At 43.3% G+C, this 16,939-nt stretch overlaps 1 protein-coding gene across 1 annotated transcript in view; it reads right to left on the reverse strand.

The window, feature by feature from the left end:
* Positions 1-1,151: 1,151 nt before the first annotated feature.
* Positions 1,152-16,939, reverse strand: part of cntfr (ciliary neurotrophic factor receptor) — a 199,634-nt gene continuing 183,846 nt past the window's right edge. The window contains exons 8-11 of the mRNA XM_062413558.1: positions 9,230-9,298; positions 8,787-8,907; positions 3,979-4,105; positions 1,152-2,799 (exon numbers count right to left, since the gene is read on the reverse strand). Coding sequence (XP_062269542.1) covers position 2,799; positions 3,979-4,105; positions 8,787-8,907; positions 9,230-9,298 — 318 coding nt within the window. The 3' untranslated portion in view covers positions 1,152-2,798. The remainder of the gene's footprint in view (positions 2,800-3,978; positions 4,106-8,786; positions 8,908-9,229; positions 9,299-16,939) is intronic.

Genomic DNA, 16,939 nt, shown 5'->3' on the forward strand with positions numbered 1-16,939 from the left:
TCCATTTTTCTTTTGAATATATCTGTCGTTATTGTAAGAGTCTGACAAGTGTTATGGTTACTGTGGTTTCAGTTATAGTTTTACTTCAATCTGTTGTTTTGGCAGAAAAGTTGTCTCCACTTTTATTTTAAATGTGGTTTTCATATTGAAGCACGATGGATGAGCCCCAATATCAGCTGTGTCCAACCAGCCGGTACTTCATGATGTCAGACAGGACAATGAGCAGAAGCTGCCTGGCTGCTGGTGAGTCCGGAGGCTGGTGTTGAATGTAAGTAAATAGAATAAATGAAGGACTACAGACCACACACCTGATTTCCCTGTGCCTCACATCCTGAGCTGCCCTCATCCAGCAAGCAATGATTCATAATCCACCTCGTCATGTGATTATCATTCGTCTGCATGTGTAACCTTTGTTAGGGGGCGTGTCAGAACAGCCAGGGTCGATAGTTTCATTGTCCCCTGGCTGTTCCACCAAAGTGTCAACCATCAACTGATAATGTGTTTCAGGAGCTTTTGTGGTTTCCGTGGCAGAGACGAGCTCCACAGACTTTTTAAACTCTGCAGAACTTTTACATTTACAAAAAACCTTCATAACACACTGGAGGAAATAAAGTGAGAGAGCATCATAAGTTCGACTTTGAAGTCTTCAGTCTGATTGTTGCTTCCACCGATGAAGAGTTTGCAACTGGTTTAATAACAAACAGCCGTTATGGGTGAGCTCAACATCTGAAATACTAAATATCAAACATATCCAGCATAAGGATATAAAAAGATTATAAAATAATAAAGGCCACAAATCCTCAGCGGTGACAAAACCAACTGAAAGATACATTTCAAATGTCAAGAAAGAAACCGAAGACCTATGAAACACCAATTCAATAAATCCGAACTGTAAATATACCTTGCCCCCGGCAGCCAAATTGAGAGAAAATGTTGTTGCCACGAGTATTGATCTGTAAAACTTGAAATGAGATGGTGTTTGTTTATGGCTGTGGGAGCTAAGATGCATCAACTCTGTTATTACACTGAAATATGATTTGGGCTGTGTTTAAAGGTTGATATATTTCCCCCCCCCCCTCACCTCCATCTTGTAAATATCAGGTTCTGATACTCAGTGTTTGAAAAAAGGCGAAATGAGCACGAGGCCTCGGTGTCGTCATTCATTGTGAAATGGTCACATTTAATGGTTGAAACCTGTCATTGTATATACATCTATAAAAAAGACCCCAGGTACAGGTTACGACATTCTACTGCTAATACATACATTATTATTATTATTAAATAATAAACTTTTTGTTCAATGTTAAAGTTACATATCATAGTTTACAAAATAGGATCAAGGAGAATTAAGCCATTATGAATGTCTGAAAAAAAGGAAAAAAAAAACTAAAGTCCTATATGTGTGTTTTTTATTATTTGTCCATAAAATCAGAAAAATACAATAAAGCACATCAATATTCCTTTGAATAACATAATATTAACTGGTGATATTGGCTACTGAAATGTAAACTGCAAAGAGACTCTTGTAAAGGCGTCAGAATCGGGAAAGCAAACAGTATTTTTGAGATATTGTATTTTACAGCACAGAGCAGAATGAAAAAAAACCCAACGCAGCTCGTTCTAAATGCTTCACTTTGTCGCCCTCGTTACGAAGTCGAAATCCAAAACAAAAAAATGTGTCAGGGAAAGAAATACAAGAATTGTTCAGTCTCAAATCCACTTAATTCGTTTTGATTTACAATCCAGGTCCTCGTCGCCGGGCGCTGAAAGCAGAATGTAAAGCTAATCGTCTAAACAAGCCAGACTACAGATACCGACATTTTCAGAGTGTTAGTCCTTGTATCGGAAAAAAACGACAACCGGCTGCCGCCGCCGCCGCCGCTCCTGACTGGGCCATCGGGGGGGCGAACAGATTCAGAGTCTGATTGAGTATAGGCTAGATTTGTGGTGTCTTTGTTAAATGGTTGGTTTATACAAACAGGAGCTGCAGGGTTCCTCCGATTCATCCCAAAGTTTGATTCCTGTACCGTTTAATGCAGGACACACACACACACACACTCACACTCACTCACTCACTCACACATGCATTCAATTTTGCGGGGTGTTGATCCCATGACGAAGGCAGGCACAGGCTTCAGGAAGCTCGATGAATCGTTCGGGAGCCGTCTAGTTGGGGGTGAAGTTGAGTCTTTGGCATGATGGTTTAGCTGTATGGGGACTGCTGTGGGAACTATACACACAAACACACAGGCTCGATATATGTGTGTGTGTTTGTCTGTGCAGCGCTACGATTTTAGCGGAGGGTTAAAATTAAGACTAAATCAATCGATCGATCAATAAAAATAACAAAATAAAATAACAGAAAAAGGGTTTGTTCTCTTCCTGGAGTTGATTTTCTTGCTCTGAGGAGGAGATTCCCTCAGTCAGTCTGCTGTGGCCCATCACAGCCACCAGGGGGCAATATAAGACTATTGGTGCTGATGTGGTGCTTGTTGCTGCTCCTGTTGCTGCTGTTGATGATGATGATGATGATGATGATGATGTCACTTTTAGAAGCTCCTCTGAAGATCTTCCTTGTCACCATTTAATCCCAAAAATGCGGAGTCGCATTATCATTGTCTGATTCCAGGTCTGTGTAACCTTGGTGAGTGAGTGTGTGATGGACAGAAACGATCAATGCACTGAATCCTCGAGACATGTGCAAAATAGAAAAAAGACCAGCCGCCTCCTCCTCCTCCTCCTCCTCTTCCTCCTCCTCCTCTGACTTCTCTTCTCCGTTCTGGAATAAGACGTTTGAATCTGGAGAAAGAGACAGAGGCACAAATTAGGAAGGTTAGCGCCGGTTTTAGTGACCTCTGGTGGTGTGTTTGCAGATTGCATTGAACTGGATAAACCCCTCCCTTCGAAATGTATATAGGAGATACAAAGGCTTCCTTCAGGTTATGTACAAAATGTAGAAGACCCTCTGTAAAGACGATGTTAAAGTAGTTTGTGTAATATTGTTAACAAACGCAGACAAAACCATAACCTGTGTCTTAATATCATCGTCTTTATTCTCCGATAGATTTCTGCACACTGGATATTTAAATAGAAACTTCTGTATAAGAGGTCGGTGGTCAAAAAGACAGAATCACTGGTTTCCTGGATTCTTATCACATTTGTATTCATCTGTCAAGTGACTAACTTGCTTTGTTGTGGAGTAGAGCCTCTCTTTAATGTGATGAAGTATAAAGTAGCCTTACTTTGAAATACCAAACATTTTACTCGAGCAACGTATTTGTTCCTTTCCACCTCTGCTGGCTGTGTGTTCACTTCCTGTTTCTCTCTTCATCTTCCTTCAGTGTGTGTCCACATTTTAAAATAAACGCTGCGGACCCACATTACGGAAACAAATCATAAATCTGTCGTTCTCCTTCCACCATGCGTGAAGTGCACCTGACAGATTTATCCACCGGACTCGCTTCACCCTCCAGTGGTTCAACCCATCAGCTGCCGCTCTCTCTCCCAGGTGCAGCCATGTTTATATGTCCCGTGGTTAAAGGTGTCGGTATGGTCGAGCAAAAGCCATTTCCTGTTTGCCTTCATCGTCAACATAACCGCCGAGCACGACTTTCACCATCTCAGCACAGGTTGTATCTATGTCCTCCACGAGTCTTGTGATATCACCTCATGATTTACAGGGTGAAACCTTTCAAAGAATGAAATGGGACAGCTTTGAATTTCACTTCAGTCCCAGTAGGGGTTCCACAGAGAAACGTGAAGACCCCCCTCCCCCCCACACTGACACCCCCAACCCCCCTCTCGCCTGGGTCATAAAACGAACCCAATAGTTATTGCTTGAGACATCAGTAGACCTGCATCGACCTGCAGATATGTGACTGAAGTTCCAAGATCAATTCCAAGATGAGGGGTTGTCGACTCATTACTAGAGGTGTGTGTGTGTGTGTGTGTGTGTGTTTGTGTGTGTGCGTCTCTCACCACATGAGCAGCAGCAGCATTCCTAACAGCAAAGGGGAGAAGAAGGTGAGGAGCCTGGCAGCTCTGCCCACTGGAGGTTCAGCCTTTTGTGGTGCGTTGGAAGATGGGATGGGAGATGTCTTGGTCTCTGGAAAAAAGAAAAATAACAACAATGAGAAAACACAACAATATTTGCTGGGCATATTTTTTAAATCAACTCCAAAACTCGACTAAACCCTCGTTCTAATTCGTCCTTTATATAATTCCTGGTGCTAAATCTTCCCCCGAACATCATTTTGATGAATGGACACTGAAACATGCTCAACCTGCCGGGGAAGAAGCAAACAGAAAAAGAAAATACAGTACAGAACCAAATCAATTCTAATCTGCAAGCCTCAATCAATACATGACTTGTCAAGGCAGTTATGAAGTGAACTGGACAGAGGAAGAAAAAAATCTCTCTCACAGTGAAGTGGGGGGAAGAGAGAGCGCGAGAGAGAGAGAGATAATATATGGAGACAGAGAGAACAGATAGCGAAGCGCAGGATGAGGTAAAAACCCTGAGGTGAAGAACAGGAGGTGGATAGATGGGGAAGAAAATGGAAAACGTGGAAGTTAATAAATCGTTAAGGAAGCAGATTAATACACACAATGAAAACGTATCCTTCTACACTCCCCTGATAGACTGTAGATCTGGATTTTACAGCCCATACTGAGACTGGTTTCACATTCAGGTCACAGAAATGAGGATTTTTAACTTTTTATGCTATCGTCCATCAGTTATTTTACCCTCTGTACCATCAGTGATGCCAAAATTCCCATAATGTATAATGATGTCATCCTTCGGTGACAGATTTAGGAGTAAATAATAATCAATACAGTTTATTTATGTGTTTATTACATGTTTTTTTTTTTCATTTGGCAAGATGTGAAGGTTCAATACTTTGTCTAAACATCAGCTGTGTATTGATTTATTGATATTACTCTTCTAGAATATGACTCACAGATGTTAATTCGCCCAAAGTAATGTGCACATTTTAAGCCTCTGTTACTTGAACATTTCCTGCTTGGACTCAAAGTTGAGCTGTTTTATTTATTGACTATATTTACATATACAATTTGAGAAGAGTTATGATTTCACTCTCCTGCATTTTTCCAGTTGGTACAATTAAAAAGCTTGTGGCAAAAACACCAACGTGCTGAAAAGTTCCTGTGCATAAGCAGGTTTTCAGAGCTTCACTTTGGTTTTTACACGTTGTGACAAATACAAATATCACAGTTTAATGGTTTAACGTTTTCCAAAACGTGGCAACTGCTACAGCTGCAGGCGGCACAATACGTATTAACTTGTGTGCACTGTTTGCTGCTTGATCTAGAACCCAGAGCATTTCTTTCTCTTACTGGAGAGAGAATATGATTTCCCTCTTCTTCCAATTAATGACTGTTGTGTGGCGTCTGGGGGGGGGGTAGATATTAGGAAGAAGCATCCAGGTGTGAAATAGAGAGAGACAGAGAGAGAGAGGTGACGGCGTTCAGTGCTAAACACTTCCAGCCCGCAGCCAAACACTGTGCTTCAGAGTGGTGAGGAAAATAAAACATATGCAGAAATGACGTGGCAGCGGCGAGGAGAGGAGAGAACCTACATGTTAAGTTTTAGAGCTTTTCTATGCTTATCGATCAACTTAAAGTTCTTTATACAATTTATATTTCTGCTGGCACCAATCATGATTCTGAATCTTGCCCAAGGACACAGCCAGGGATCAAACCACCGACCTTATGCTAAGTGGACGACCCGCTCTATCTCCTGAGCAACATCTGCCCACCGGCCACTTTGCAGCTTGATAAAGTGGATTTCCTGTTCCTATTCTTTGGAAGCGGTGGCTGCTTATTAAACACCTGCAGTCACATAATCTTGCTCCACGACATTTTATAAATATTTCTTGAGGTGAAGGATGAGACAAGTGATTCATCTTTTACAAGTTCAGTGCTTTACACTGTCCAGGTTGTGTCTTTATAGAGGAAAAGAAACAGAGATGGTTGCAACTGGTCCACTCGCTCATCCGATGGGCTGAACGTCAATGGACAGAACCAAACCGAAGTGAAACTGTCTCCTCTTCTTCACGGAGTGTGCGTCACCTCATGGACACAATTTAACAGTAACAAGGGAGGTGGAGGAAACAGGGCAGAGGCAAGTGGACAGAAAAGAGAAGAGAGGAAATGGAGAAAGTGTGAATGTGTGATCAGACGCCACACTACGCAGTAAGGAGTCATTTAATTTCCTTTTCGGCTGAGCGGACAGGATTGGTCGGAGTGTAGATGTTAACAAGCCGAGTTGTCCCTGAATGAACCTTTTGTGTTTATTGGTCCAGTCATCGACAGGCAATCAGATATTTTCCTCGTTTCCCTGCAGATGTGATTCAGCCTCATGTTCATTGACAGACCGGTGGCTGCAGATTGAATAATTAGTTGATTCACATCCCAGAGTCGCATTTCTTGTAAATGGTTTTTAAGTAAATACGTGATTTGTTTCTGCTTTTCCATCAAAAATGTTCTTTTGATGCACATTTTCCATGAAAATGTGCATCAAAAGATATATCAAGAGATATTTTATACATCAGTGGGGAAAAACAAGCTGCCCACTAAACAGATGCAATCAGTCATTCAGGAAGTAGCATCTGTAAATAAAGTGGAGTGAGGCCAGAAAAAACTGATGAAGTGTGACGTAGGAAGGAGGAGAGGGAGAATGAGAGGGAGAACGAAAGAGAGAGAGATCGAGAGACCTTCAGGCTAAAGAGGGTGAAAGAGAGAAGAGAAAACGGAGAGAGGGACGGGAAGCAGGGAAGCAGCAGCTGGATTGAGAGGAGGCATGAGGAGAATCTCAATAACCTCCTGTTCTGTCCCTGAGAACAAGAATAACACAACAAGTACTGAGCGAGTGTGTGTGTGTCTGTGTGTGTGTCAGAGGGCGACGCTGTGCATGTGTGTGTGTGGTGCTGTTTAGACATGTCTGAGTTAGAGCAGCATGTTCTGTGTGTACCGTGTAACATATGTTTTTCTAAACAAGCTCCTTCAGTGACGACTGTGGTGACGCTCAGCGTGTGATGCCGCACGCGTCCAACAGGAGTCACTGTTGTATCGCAAAAACCTGAGAGTTGGGAAGTGCCAATGGACAGAGACAGACAGACCAAACATTTTAAACAGAGAGAAATGAAGGAAGATTTCACACTGGGTCGTATTCCACAGTTTTGCCCTGAAAATGTAACTTTCATGTTGTCCCATTTCAAACGCTCCTTCAAATGCAGCTGAAAAGTAGCATCCTGTTACTCCTGAGCAACAAAACATCCAACAGGTGGATCCCTCTCAGGTCCAACCTTTCCCAGGATTCATTGCAAGAGAGCTAAAGAGCTAGATACTGTTCATGGGTGGGAGATGCAAGGCCAACAGCAGACGCAAATAGGATTGGTTTGGCTTTAACTCTGCAGACCGAGTCCTCTGGAAGGATGTGGCTTGGGGATCGGGAGAGAGTTTATATCTTTGGCAGGTTGACGTTACTTGCTGGATCATAGGAAGTCTCAAAATATTCAATCACACGCTACCCCTTAAGAAAACGCTTTTTGTACTGGGCCTTCTTATATTTATACACAGTTTTCTAGTAACTGATGTAGTTTGGGATATCGTACCGGCCTGGGAGGCATCTTGGGACGGTGCATATGAATCTGCAATCTAGAAAGTTCCAATCAGCCACATGCACGATGAAACCTGTCCACTTTCATTAAGTGTTCACACAGAAGCTGCAGGGACGTGCACGCCGCTGCGTTCAGACTTGGAATGTACATCTCGTTGTTCATGGATCATCGGCACGTTGACGGATTTGGATTTTGACAACAGAGCCATTTTTGATCTGACACAAGGATGTTGTCCTTGAGTGTGTTAGAGGGCGTCAGGGCACGCACAGAATATAATGATCTACAATGATCTTCATGTTAAAGAATCATTTATAATGCTTAAAAAAATGAAACTAGAAAGAGCAGTGCTGTTATTCTGTAAATTAAGTCAAATTGAAATTGTAGCAAGAGACGTGATATGGCGGCGTCTTTTCTCCCGGAGGCGTCGAGCAGAGGCTCTCAGGCTGATGTGTGCTGATTTGTCTGGAGGCGGCCGGATCTTGCAACTTAAGCCGCGATAGAAGTTCAAGGCTATCAAACGCTTTCAGTATACTCAATTTAATGATAAAGGAAGTTATTAACTGAACTTAATTTCATACCTAACTGGCTCAGGAAATTAACTGTGTGACAGCCGCCAGCACAAAGAACAACATTAAACCGGAATCCAGCATTATCTTCTTCACGATGGTAATTCTACAGCTCATGCGACTTCAACATTGATAGAAACCAAACTGCATTAAATAAATATTCCTTCCTGACTCTATTCTATATTTATCTTCAATCCACTTGATGTGTGACTCGTGGAAAATACAGTCATGATCTCCAGAGGATAAACTGTTTGAACTTTCCTCTAAATGTTCCCCTAGTGCCGCCATAAGAAACCAAAATTTGTCTTATCATCAAATTAAAACAACAACGATAATAAATATAATACTTATTAATAATCTCACTTGTAGAGGACTTTAAAAACTAAAACAGATGGTGAACAGGTTCAACTTGTCAAGTTGAATCAGTTCAGCTGACTGGTTTTGTTTAAGAGCAGCAGAGATGTTTTGTTTTGAAGTCAACCGGCTCCGGTACTTGACTCAACCACTGAGACTTTCTCCCTGGGGAAGGAACAGAGAGTTTAAGCTTTAGCAGGGGTGTGGGGGGGATAAAACTCACCGGTGGGAAAGTCTCCTTCAGTCGTGGAGGTGATGGGCAGAGGATCTTCAATCCAGGGCGTGGCGTGGACGGCGACGCTCCAGTCGCTCCATGTTCCGATCTCTGTGTCCTTGGCCGCCACCTGTGGATCACAACATACCTGATTCATTTATTTAGACACAAGTTACACACATAAAATATTTTAGCAAATTTAAACAGAAGATATTGTGGTAATTGCATGAAAGGCATTTTTTCGCAATCAAACCATGAACTCTCTGATTACTGGACGACCCGCTCTACCCCAAGAGCCACAAATCTCTAACTTTTAACATCTGTGAATTCTTAACCTCAGTCCAGGCTTTATAATGTGATAAGATCATTTCAAATGACCAGACTTTAAATAAATTTACTGTATGTAAAACAGTTTTGACTTGTTCACTTGAGCAGTGAGATGGAGGCGTTACCTGGATGATGTATTCCTTCCCCGCGTAGGCATCAGTGATGGTGTGGGAGATGCTGTCAGATAACTCCACCTAATCCAAGGGAGGAGAGCAGGTGGTTAATAGTGATTAACAAAATAAATCTTATTCAGGATTAAAGTTCTCATGACCCCAGGGATATGGAATTCCTCCAACATCAAGAATGATGAAGTAAAAATAGGAAGTTATGAGTTCCTGAGTCAACTTTGGGCCTGGACGTCCTTCCAACCAGAGCTCTACCCATATATTATGTGCTCAGTATAGAAATCCAGGCCTTTAATGTTTTATGGTGGGTAGATTCCACCGGGCCATAGAGTTACCATGTTTAATTCAACCTCATTTATTGACAACACACCTTCATCATTATTCTGTGCATAGGTCAGGTCTGTTGCTTCATTCTCACTGGGTTTTACATTTTCTCTGTGGAAGCGATTGAACCTCCACGTCCCTGCGGTCTCCACAGGCAGGCACATAACGACAAACACACACACACGCACACGCACACACACACACACACGCACACACTCGTGCATGCAAAATACCAGCAGTGTAATTGATGATTACAGCAGATAGCTCTGGCATCAATGCCACATAATCTGGTAACATAATATGACGCACGGCAAAATTAAAAAAATCCCTTTTGTGCAGACTTTAATTTGCAAAGCACAGCGGAGAATGAACTGCATGTTTGAGTCACTGGGGAGTGCATGAGAGAATGATTTGCTGCTGCTCTGTAATTTATAGTTAGTGGTGTGTGTGCACGTGTGTGTGCATGTGTGTGTTTGTGCGTTTGTTTGCCTTTTGGCCAGTGTCTGACGGACCGAAAGAAAAGGGAGAAGGAGGAGGGCGCTGCTTTTTCTGCTCCTGAAGTGAAATTGAATGATTTAGTGACGTGTCTGTTGCTTTCTGCAGTCTGCCAGTGCAGCAACACACACACACTGTCTGTACACACACACTCAGACACACATTAGACCGACTCAAGAGCTGCAGGTTATTTGAAATCCTTCGTTTTAACAAATTGATATTTCGCAGTATTATGTAAAATAGACAACATACAACAACAAAAACTCTTATTAAAATTAATACAATTTAACCAATTCTAAGGAATTAGCCAGAGGACTTAATGTTTAGAAGAAAGAACCTGCACTACATTATACTGTCTTATTGGATATTTTAAGGATTTATACACAAAATTTACTTACTACAGGTAGATGTACATTTATATCTCATAAGGCTGGAGATATTTTGCAAATTTAAAGTTTTCCTCCACGTTGGGCTTCTCATCAACATGCTAACATCTGTGTAAGTCAAGTGAACTTAGATTTCTACATATTCCCGATATCTCCAGTCTGCAATTTGGTCGGAAAGCCCCTCACACCAGTGCATCCTTTTAACAACTCTCCGTAACCAAACCCTCCGACTGGGGTTTTCTCTCCTCAGTTCCTCAGGATGTGCAAATGTGCAGTTGATCTGACAAATAACCCCCTTGTACATCCCCAGCATCTGTGCCCACGTCTCTCTTCCTGTAATCTCCCTCTCATCGCTCAGCCTCTCCGGAAAGTTGACCGCTCAGTTTTCAACATCGCCTTGATCTTCACAGCCTCCATTTATCTGCTCTAATTCTCTGTCTCTCTCTCTCTCTCGCTCCGCGGCCCCACCCTCGCCCTCACCCCCTGTTTTGGAAGGAAAAGTTCAGGCCCTATCTGTCCAACCGAGCGCTACATTTACAGGCTTAATTTCATTAGCGGAATGCAATAACAACGTCATCCGAGTGTGCATGTGTTACATGTTCCCGCTGAGTGCTGTGTGCCTGCGTGGGCTGTACTCGAGGTACATTGTATACAGTGTGCGTGCATGTGTGTGCTAACAGACATGTGTGCGGTGTCTTCCGCTGTTTACATGTGCACCAACCAGCGTATCCAACCATAGCTTCTATCGACATTCCTTCCAGACTCTAATGTGCACATGTGTTTGCATACAAACGTTTATGTTTTGTGAAAGTTCAGCTCGAGTCTGCGTTCATGTAAATCTGTGAAAGCGTCTTTATAGTGTTATGAGAAAATATCCCGCTCTCCATTTGTTTCTCTTTGTACTCGCATGTTTAGACTCATGTCAGTGTTCCCCTGTTGCTTTGCTATTGGTGTTTACGAGGCCAAAGTGGAAGTAGTGCTTGTAGAGGCAAGAGTGCACATGTGTGTGTCTGTGTGTGGAGGAGAAAGTAGCATAAACAGCTTAGAGATAAACATTTCCAAAGAGATGGATTGTGTTGCTGCGTTGCCAAGTGGCTAAACAGGGAGCAGCGAGAGCAGTACTTAATATCATGTAGTATAGGGAGCGGGGGGGGGCAGCGATGACGAAAGATGAGGGGATGTGGTGGTGGTGGTGGTGGGGGGGGGGGGGGGGGGGTAGATGGAAGCAAGATATGTTTTTTGGAAAAGGCTGTCGCTATCGCTGCCAAAGAAGAAACCACAGTTCACACTGCGAGACCGAGCATGTGAGCTGCCCAACCCTCAACGTTAAGATATGTAGAAGTGAACTGCCAGAGCACGACCTCTGACACCCTCACGACCTGGAGGAGTGAGACTTGTGTTTGGAGTTGATTATGTGTGACCTTCCAGTGGATGAGTTGCTTAACAACCCGGCCAACGTGAAGGACGGTGAGGGTTACGCCATTTTAAATTTTTATTTCTCTTTGCGTTTTTTAAAAGCAGCTCAAATGATCCTCAAGCTGTTTGGGTGCTGCAATTAAAACAAAGTCTTCATGAGCATATTCACTAAAAGTGTATTTGCAATTGTGTGTGACTCACCCATACACACCCACACACAAATATTTATGTTCCCATAATTGTTGTCCCCCTGACTCAGGGTAAATATTCAGCAGACCACAGATATAATATGGTAATGATAATGATAAAGCCAAATGGACTGGCCACAAAATGGATAATTTTTAGAGTAATGATGCCTAAATGTCGTCACTCTGGAGAAAATCTCATGCGTAAACACCTAATGTCTGTTTGGTGTAAACAGGGGAATACGAGCATGGATGTTTAAATATGAACCTGAGAACACGTAGAGCAGAAATCCACCTGGATCTCCTGACCTCCTTCAAGGTGAGAAACCCAAATGCATTTCTGCCTGCTCCCTGAACCAGGGTTCAATCGCTTTGCTGTGGAATAAATCACACACATGCACACCACAGACACACACACACAACCACACACAGAGCTACAATGCAGACACACTTCAAGAGCTTCTGCACAAATCCAGACAATGAGAGGGGCAGAGAGAGAAGATGTGAACATTCCTCAGGGATTGCATAAGGAACTGTGAGGAAAAGAAGTGACCCTTCACTTTTCACACATCCTCTCCTTTCCTACCGTCTTTAACAACTTTTCAAGTGGGATCTATAAAGTTTGAATCCATCCAATCTCCTGCAAATACGCACGTGCACACGAGGTCTTATTATGGGCCCGGTAAGTCCAATAAAATCACATCAAACATTTGAATCTGTGGAATGAATCCTATATGGCCTGATATATTTTATGGTCCCAACTGAAGCAGCAGGTCAGAGGTGGAAGGGACAATAAAACAAGCCCAGCAGGAAGAGGAAACACCAGAACAAGAGTGAGAAATTAGGAGGAGAAGAGGAGAGGGGGATCAGGGAAATGCAGAAAAGTGAGTGTCTACAGAGAGAAGGAGAAGCAGGGAGAGGGAGGCTGGGAGAGAATTGGCGTCGGTGGTCAGATCTAATCCAGTGAGCATGTCTGTTGTCCTGGAAAGGAAACCCAATTATATGGCACTTCTACTGGCCCAATGGCACTCTGTGTGTATGTGTGTGTGTGCGCACTGAGAAGGTTGGTCTCATTAGGTTGACTGACAGCTCCCATTTTTCCACCATGCTCTCCTCCCCATTTGAGAACACACACACACACACACACACACAGAATACGCCAGGTCCGGGGGTAATTTCTCGGACAGTATTTCTCTCTTTGAAGCCCCGATCGCCGCAGCGGCAATTACTGTAAAAGGAAGTTAACCCCCCCCCCCCGCCTTCGGGAGGAACCCGGTTGCAAAATCCCGAACTAGACCTTGCACTCTTTAAAAAGCGGGTGGTAGCTTCAGAAGAACGGCGAAGGCGGCGGCGAGTATTAACGGCGTAACGCTGGCATGTCAAAATGTTTCAGACACAAACGCGTCATGAGAGATAAAACTGAATTCAGAATTGATCCCCTGCTTCCTCCTGTACCGGCTCTGAAAACACTCCTGTCAATGTCAGCAGGTTTTTCTCTGCCAGCAGCTTTTGGATCCTGAACAAATGAGGCCGGCAGCGTTTTTAGATTGACGTCGTCAAATGTCACGAGTGGCACGAATGATTGAATGTTAGCTGATGGAACCGAGGTCTACAACCGACCTTGTGAGGGGCCTGAGGTCATGCATGTGTAGATAATGCATGTATGTATTCCTTATATACGTGATAGATATATTTGTCAAGTGGATTCCTACATTGCAAAGTCGTGACTTTGATTTTAGAGGTGAGGTACAGGGCCGTACTAAAGAAAAACATGGTTCACCTTCCACCACGACTCAATCTGAGCCGTCAACCATTTCAACGTTTCCCTAATGGATAATTAAACTCTGGATTACAGAGACATTTTCCTGGCTGCCTGTTTGAAATCACAACACATTTGTCTTACATTTGACGAACAGATTATCTTTGAATAAACCGATCAGACTCAGACATGGAGGCAAATTTAAATCTGGGGTTTTTGCCAAAATACTGAATTAGAGCAAAATGAAGTCCAATAAAAACAAGAGTCGTGCTGCTTCAGATTGAGCTCAAGCTGCTCAAGAAACCTCCAGAGCGGCATCCTCACTAGGAACATTTGTCAAAAAGCCTCAAACTACACAACCCCCCCCCCCCCAAAGAAACGTCCCCCATGAGCTCCTGTCCGATGCAATGATGAAAGCTTGAAGCTGACAGCACATGATGAGCTGTGAAACTGCTGCACGCTCGACCACCGCTCTCCCAAGACGTCCGCGTTGCCAAACGGCAGCTGGCATCGCTCACTGGGAAGTTGTAGCTTTTAGCGAAAACATTTTCAGTCTCTGTAAAATGTTCATGAATATCTAACAAGACGGGGAATAAGGCTGCACACAGAGATTATGTGATATTTTCATGAATTTCAATGCAATCAACAGGATATTCTAAGTCTTGGATGACAGTGGGATAGACATATAGACCCTGGAAGAACCGAGGATTCAAACCTGTGTAACTGTTTAGGAGGTGCATCGGTTTCAAACAATGTCACAGTCGGTAACTAGAGGGCATCGCAGAGTTGAGAGTTTCTGACGACAACAAACACTGCGTTGGCGGAGGAGGTTGAGATAATGTAGCTCTAAAGAAAGCGGCAAAATTGTCCACGTTGAAAACTAAACGCAAGAATTAAAGCAAAGTACGACCAGAGGGCTCCGTCACTTCACATATTCTTATGTGATGTTAAGCAAAAATAAGCTTTAAGGCATCGGTACTATCCTCAAACACTGTGGAGCCTTTGTTTTGTTCCTTTATTTCCTGTGTTCATCTTCCTGAGCATGAAAAATCCTCCCTTGTGTTTCAGATATTAACAACCTTTGTTGACTTCCTTGTTTCTTTCTATCAGAACTTTATTGGCCATGAGACACCAGCTCCCAGGACGAGGTCAACACAGTGTATATATATATATATATGTTTGTGTGTGTGTGTGTGTGTGTGTGTGTGTGTGTGTGTGTGCTGACTTATCAAGAGAGGATCGCAGTGTGTGCGTTTGAAAGCCCGAGGATTGACATGGTGATCTAGAAATCAATAGAGGCAGAGGAGAGGGCAGCGGCCCCCATTCGTCTTCATTCACCCCTTACACAGTAAGTTCTCCAAAGAGCCGTGAATAGAAAACACTGAAATATCCCAAGTGCAATCTGGGTAACACGCTGGAGATAAGAGAGCTCGTTCTCCGATGCTTGATCTACGTGACACCGCTTTATATAATAGTGTTTAACGAAGAGAGCAGCCGCCTCCATGTTGCACGTCTGCTTTACTTTATATACTTCCCCCTCTCTCCTTACCTTATACATTTTATCGTTTTCTATACTAACAGAATGAGAACAGAAGACAGATTTAAATTAAAGGAGATATTGTTGATTTGAAGCTCACCACAGATGCACAGTATTTATCCCCATTTGGATATTGGTAAAGAACACAATTTGAGTTTAATGTAATTCGACAGCAGAGGCGAATGATGATGACTTTCATACTTGACAGCACTGAATCTGCTGCTGTGTGTGTGTGTGTGTGTGTGTGTGTGTGTGTGTTAAAAAGATGGGATTTGATAAATGGTCTGTCTCTGGCAGTGTCCTTTAGATGGGATGTTTTCCCCAAACAAGGTCTAAACATTTATCATGTCCACCTATGGATACAAATGGATGGCTTGAGGGACGGATGGTTAGATAGCCGGCTTAATGCATGGATGGAGGGATAGAGGGAAGATGAGTGGGGTGATGGTGAAACCCTGGGATTGCGGGGGGGGGGGGGGGGGGGGGGCAGTGGTGGGTAGGTGAAAATGAAACCGGGAGGACTGCTGGAAACTGCAGAAAATGAGGGAGAGGGAATCTGAAGCACTCATTACCTTCAGTGTCAGACTGGATGGAATAACCTCATATTCAGTGTCAATCTCTCTGTCATAATAATAATGTAACCATGCACCATCACATACGAAGAGTGTATCTACTGTCTGTGACGTACTTAGCATCACACAACACAGACACACACACACACACACACATCCCCTGGCTCCCTATCGATTCATCTAAGTGCTCGCAGGGACGGGAGTGACTTTTGGCAAAGATACAAAGACCATTACTACGCGGACGAGCTGGTGGAGGAGACGACCCGCAGCAAGGTGGAATGACACCGACGAGGAGAGCTGGGGAAAGAGAGGAGGGAAGGATGGAGGGAGACAAAGTGACAAAGGAAGTGAGAGGGGGAGATGGATGGGCGGCTGACGGAGGGGCCGATGCAGCGTGTCAGGCAGAAGGACGACGGCAGAAAAATAAATGTGGGATAAATAAATGAATGAAGCTGCTGTCGGTCGAGCGGATACAGATCAGACTAAAGAAGAGTTTTAAGTGCACCTCTCTGCTCCAGCTGCTTCGTTTAGTCGCTCTGTCTGTGGCTCTGAGCCTCTAATCTCATTTTCTACTGTTTGCAATGTTTTTTCCAATGTCTTATATATGGAGGACCTGTAAATCTGTAACACTACCTCACATTTTTTACACTACACATGCCTGTAAAAGAGGAAAACACCGGCTTCGGGTCGGGACACAAAAAACTGAAAATCCTTTTGGTTTGGGGTCGGGTTCTGTTTGTTTCCTCTCAGACAAAGAGGTTTCTTAAACGCCACAACTTCTGCAAAGACAAAACCATCTGCAGCTCAGGAACGTCAACAGAAACATGTGATCTTTGACTTTCTTGTGTGAGCATTGTGTTCTTCTTGAGAACTGTGGGGATCAGTGTGTTGACTGTCTGTCAGAATATCACTGATTATCCGGGACTGTGTGTTTGTTGTTATTATTGGATGTAAACTCATGTGTATGAATATAAGAGAGCTCGGATTGCATTTGCATGTATATTAATCTTTCAAATTACGAGAACCAGTCTACAAT

The sequence above is a fragment of the Platichthys flesus genome, chromosome 19 (genome assembly GCF_949316205.1).
Source record: "Platichthys flesus chromosome 19, fPlaFle2.1, whole genome shotgun sequence".
Classification (NCBI taxonomy): domain Eukaryota; kingdom Metazoa; phylum Chordata; class Actinopteri; order Pleuronectiformes; family Pleuronectidae; genus Platichthys; species Platichthys flesus.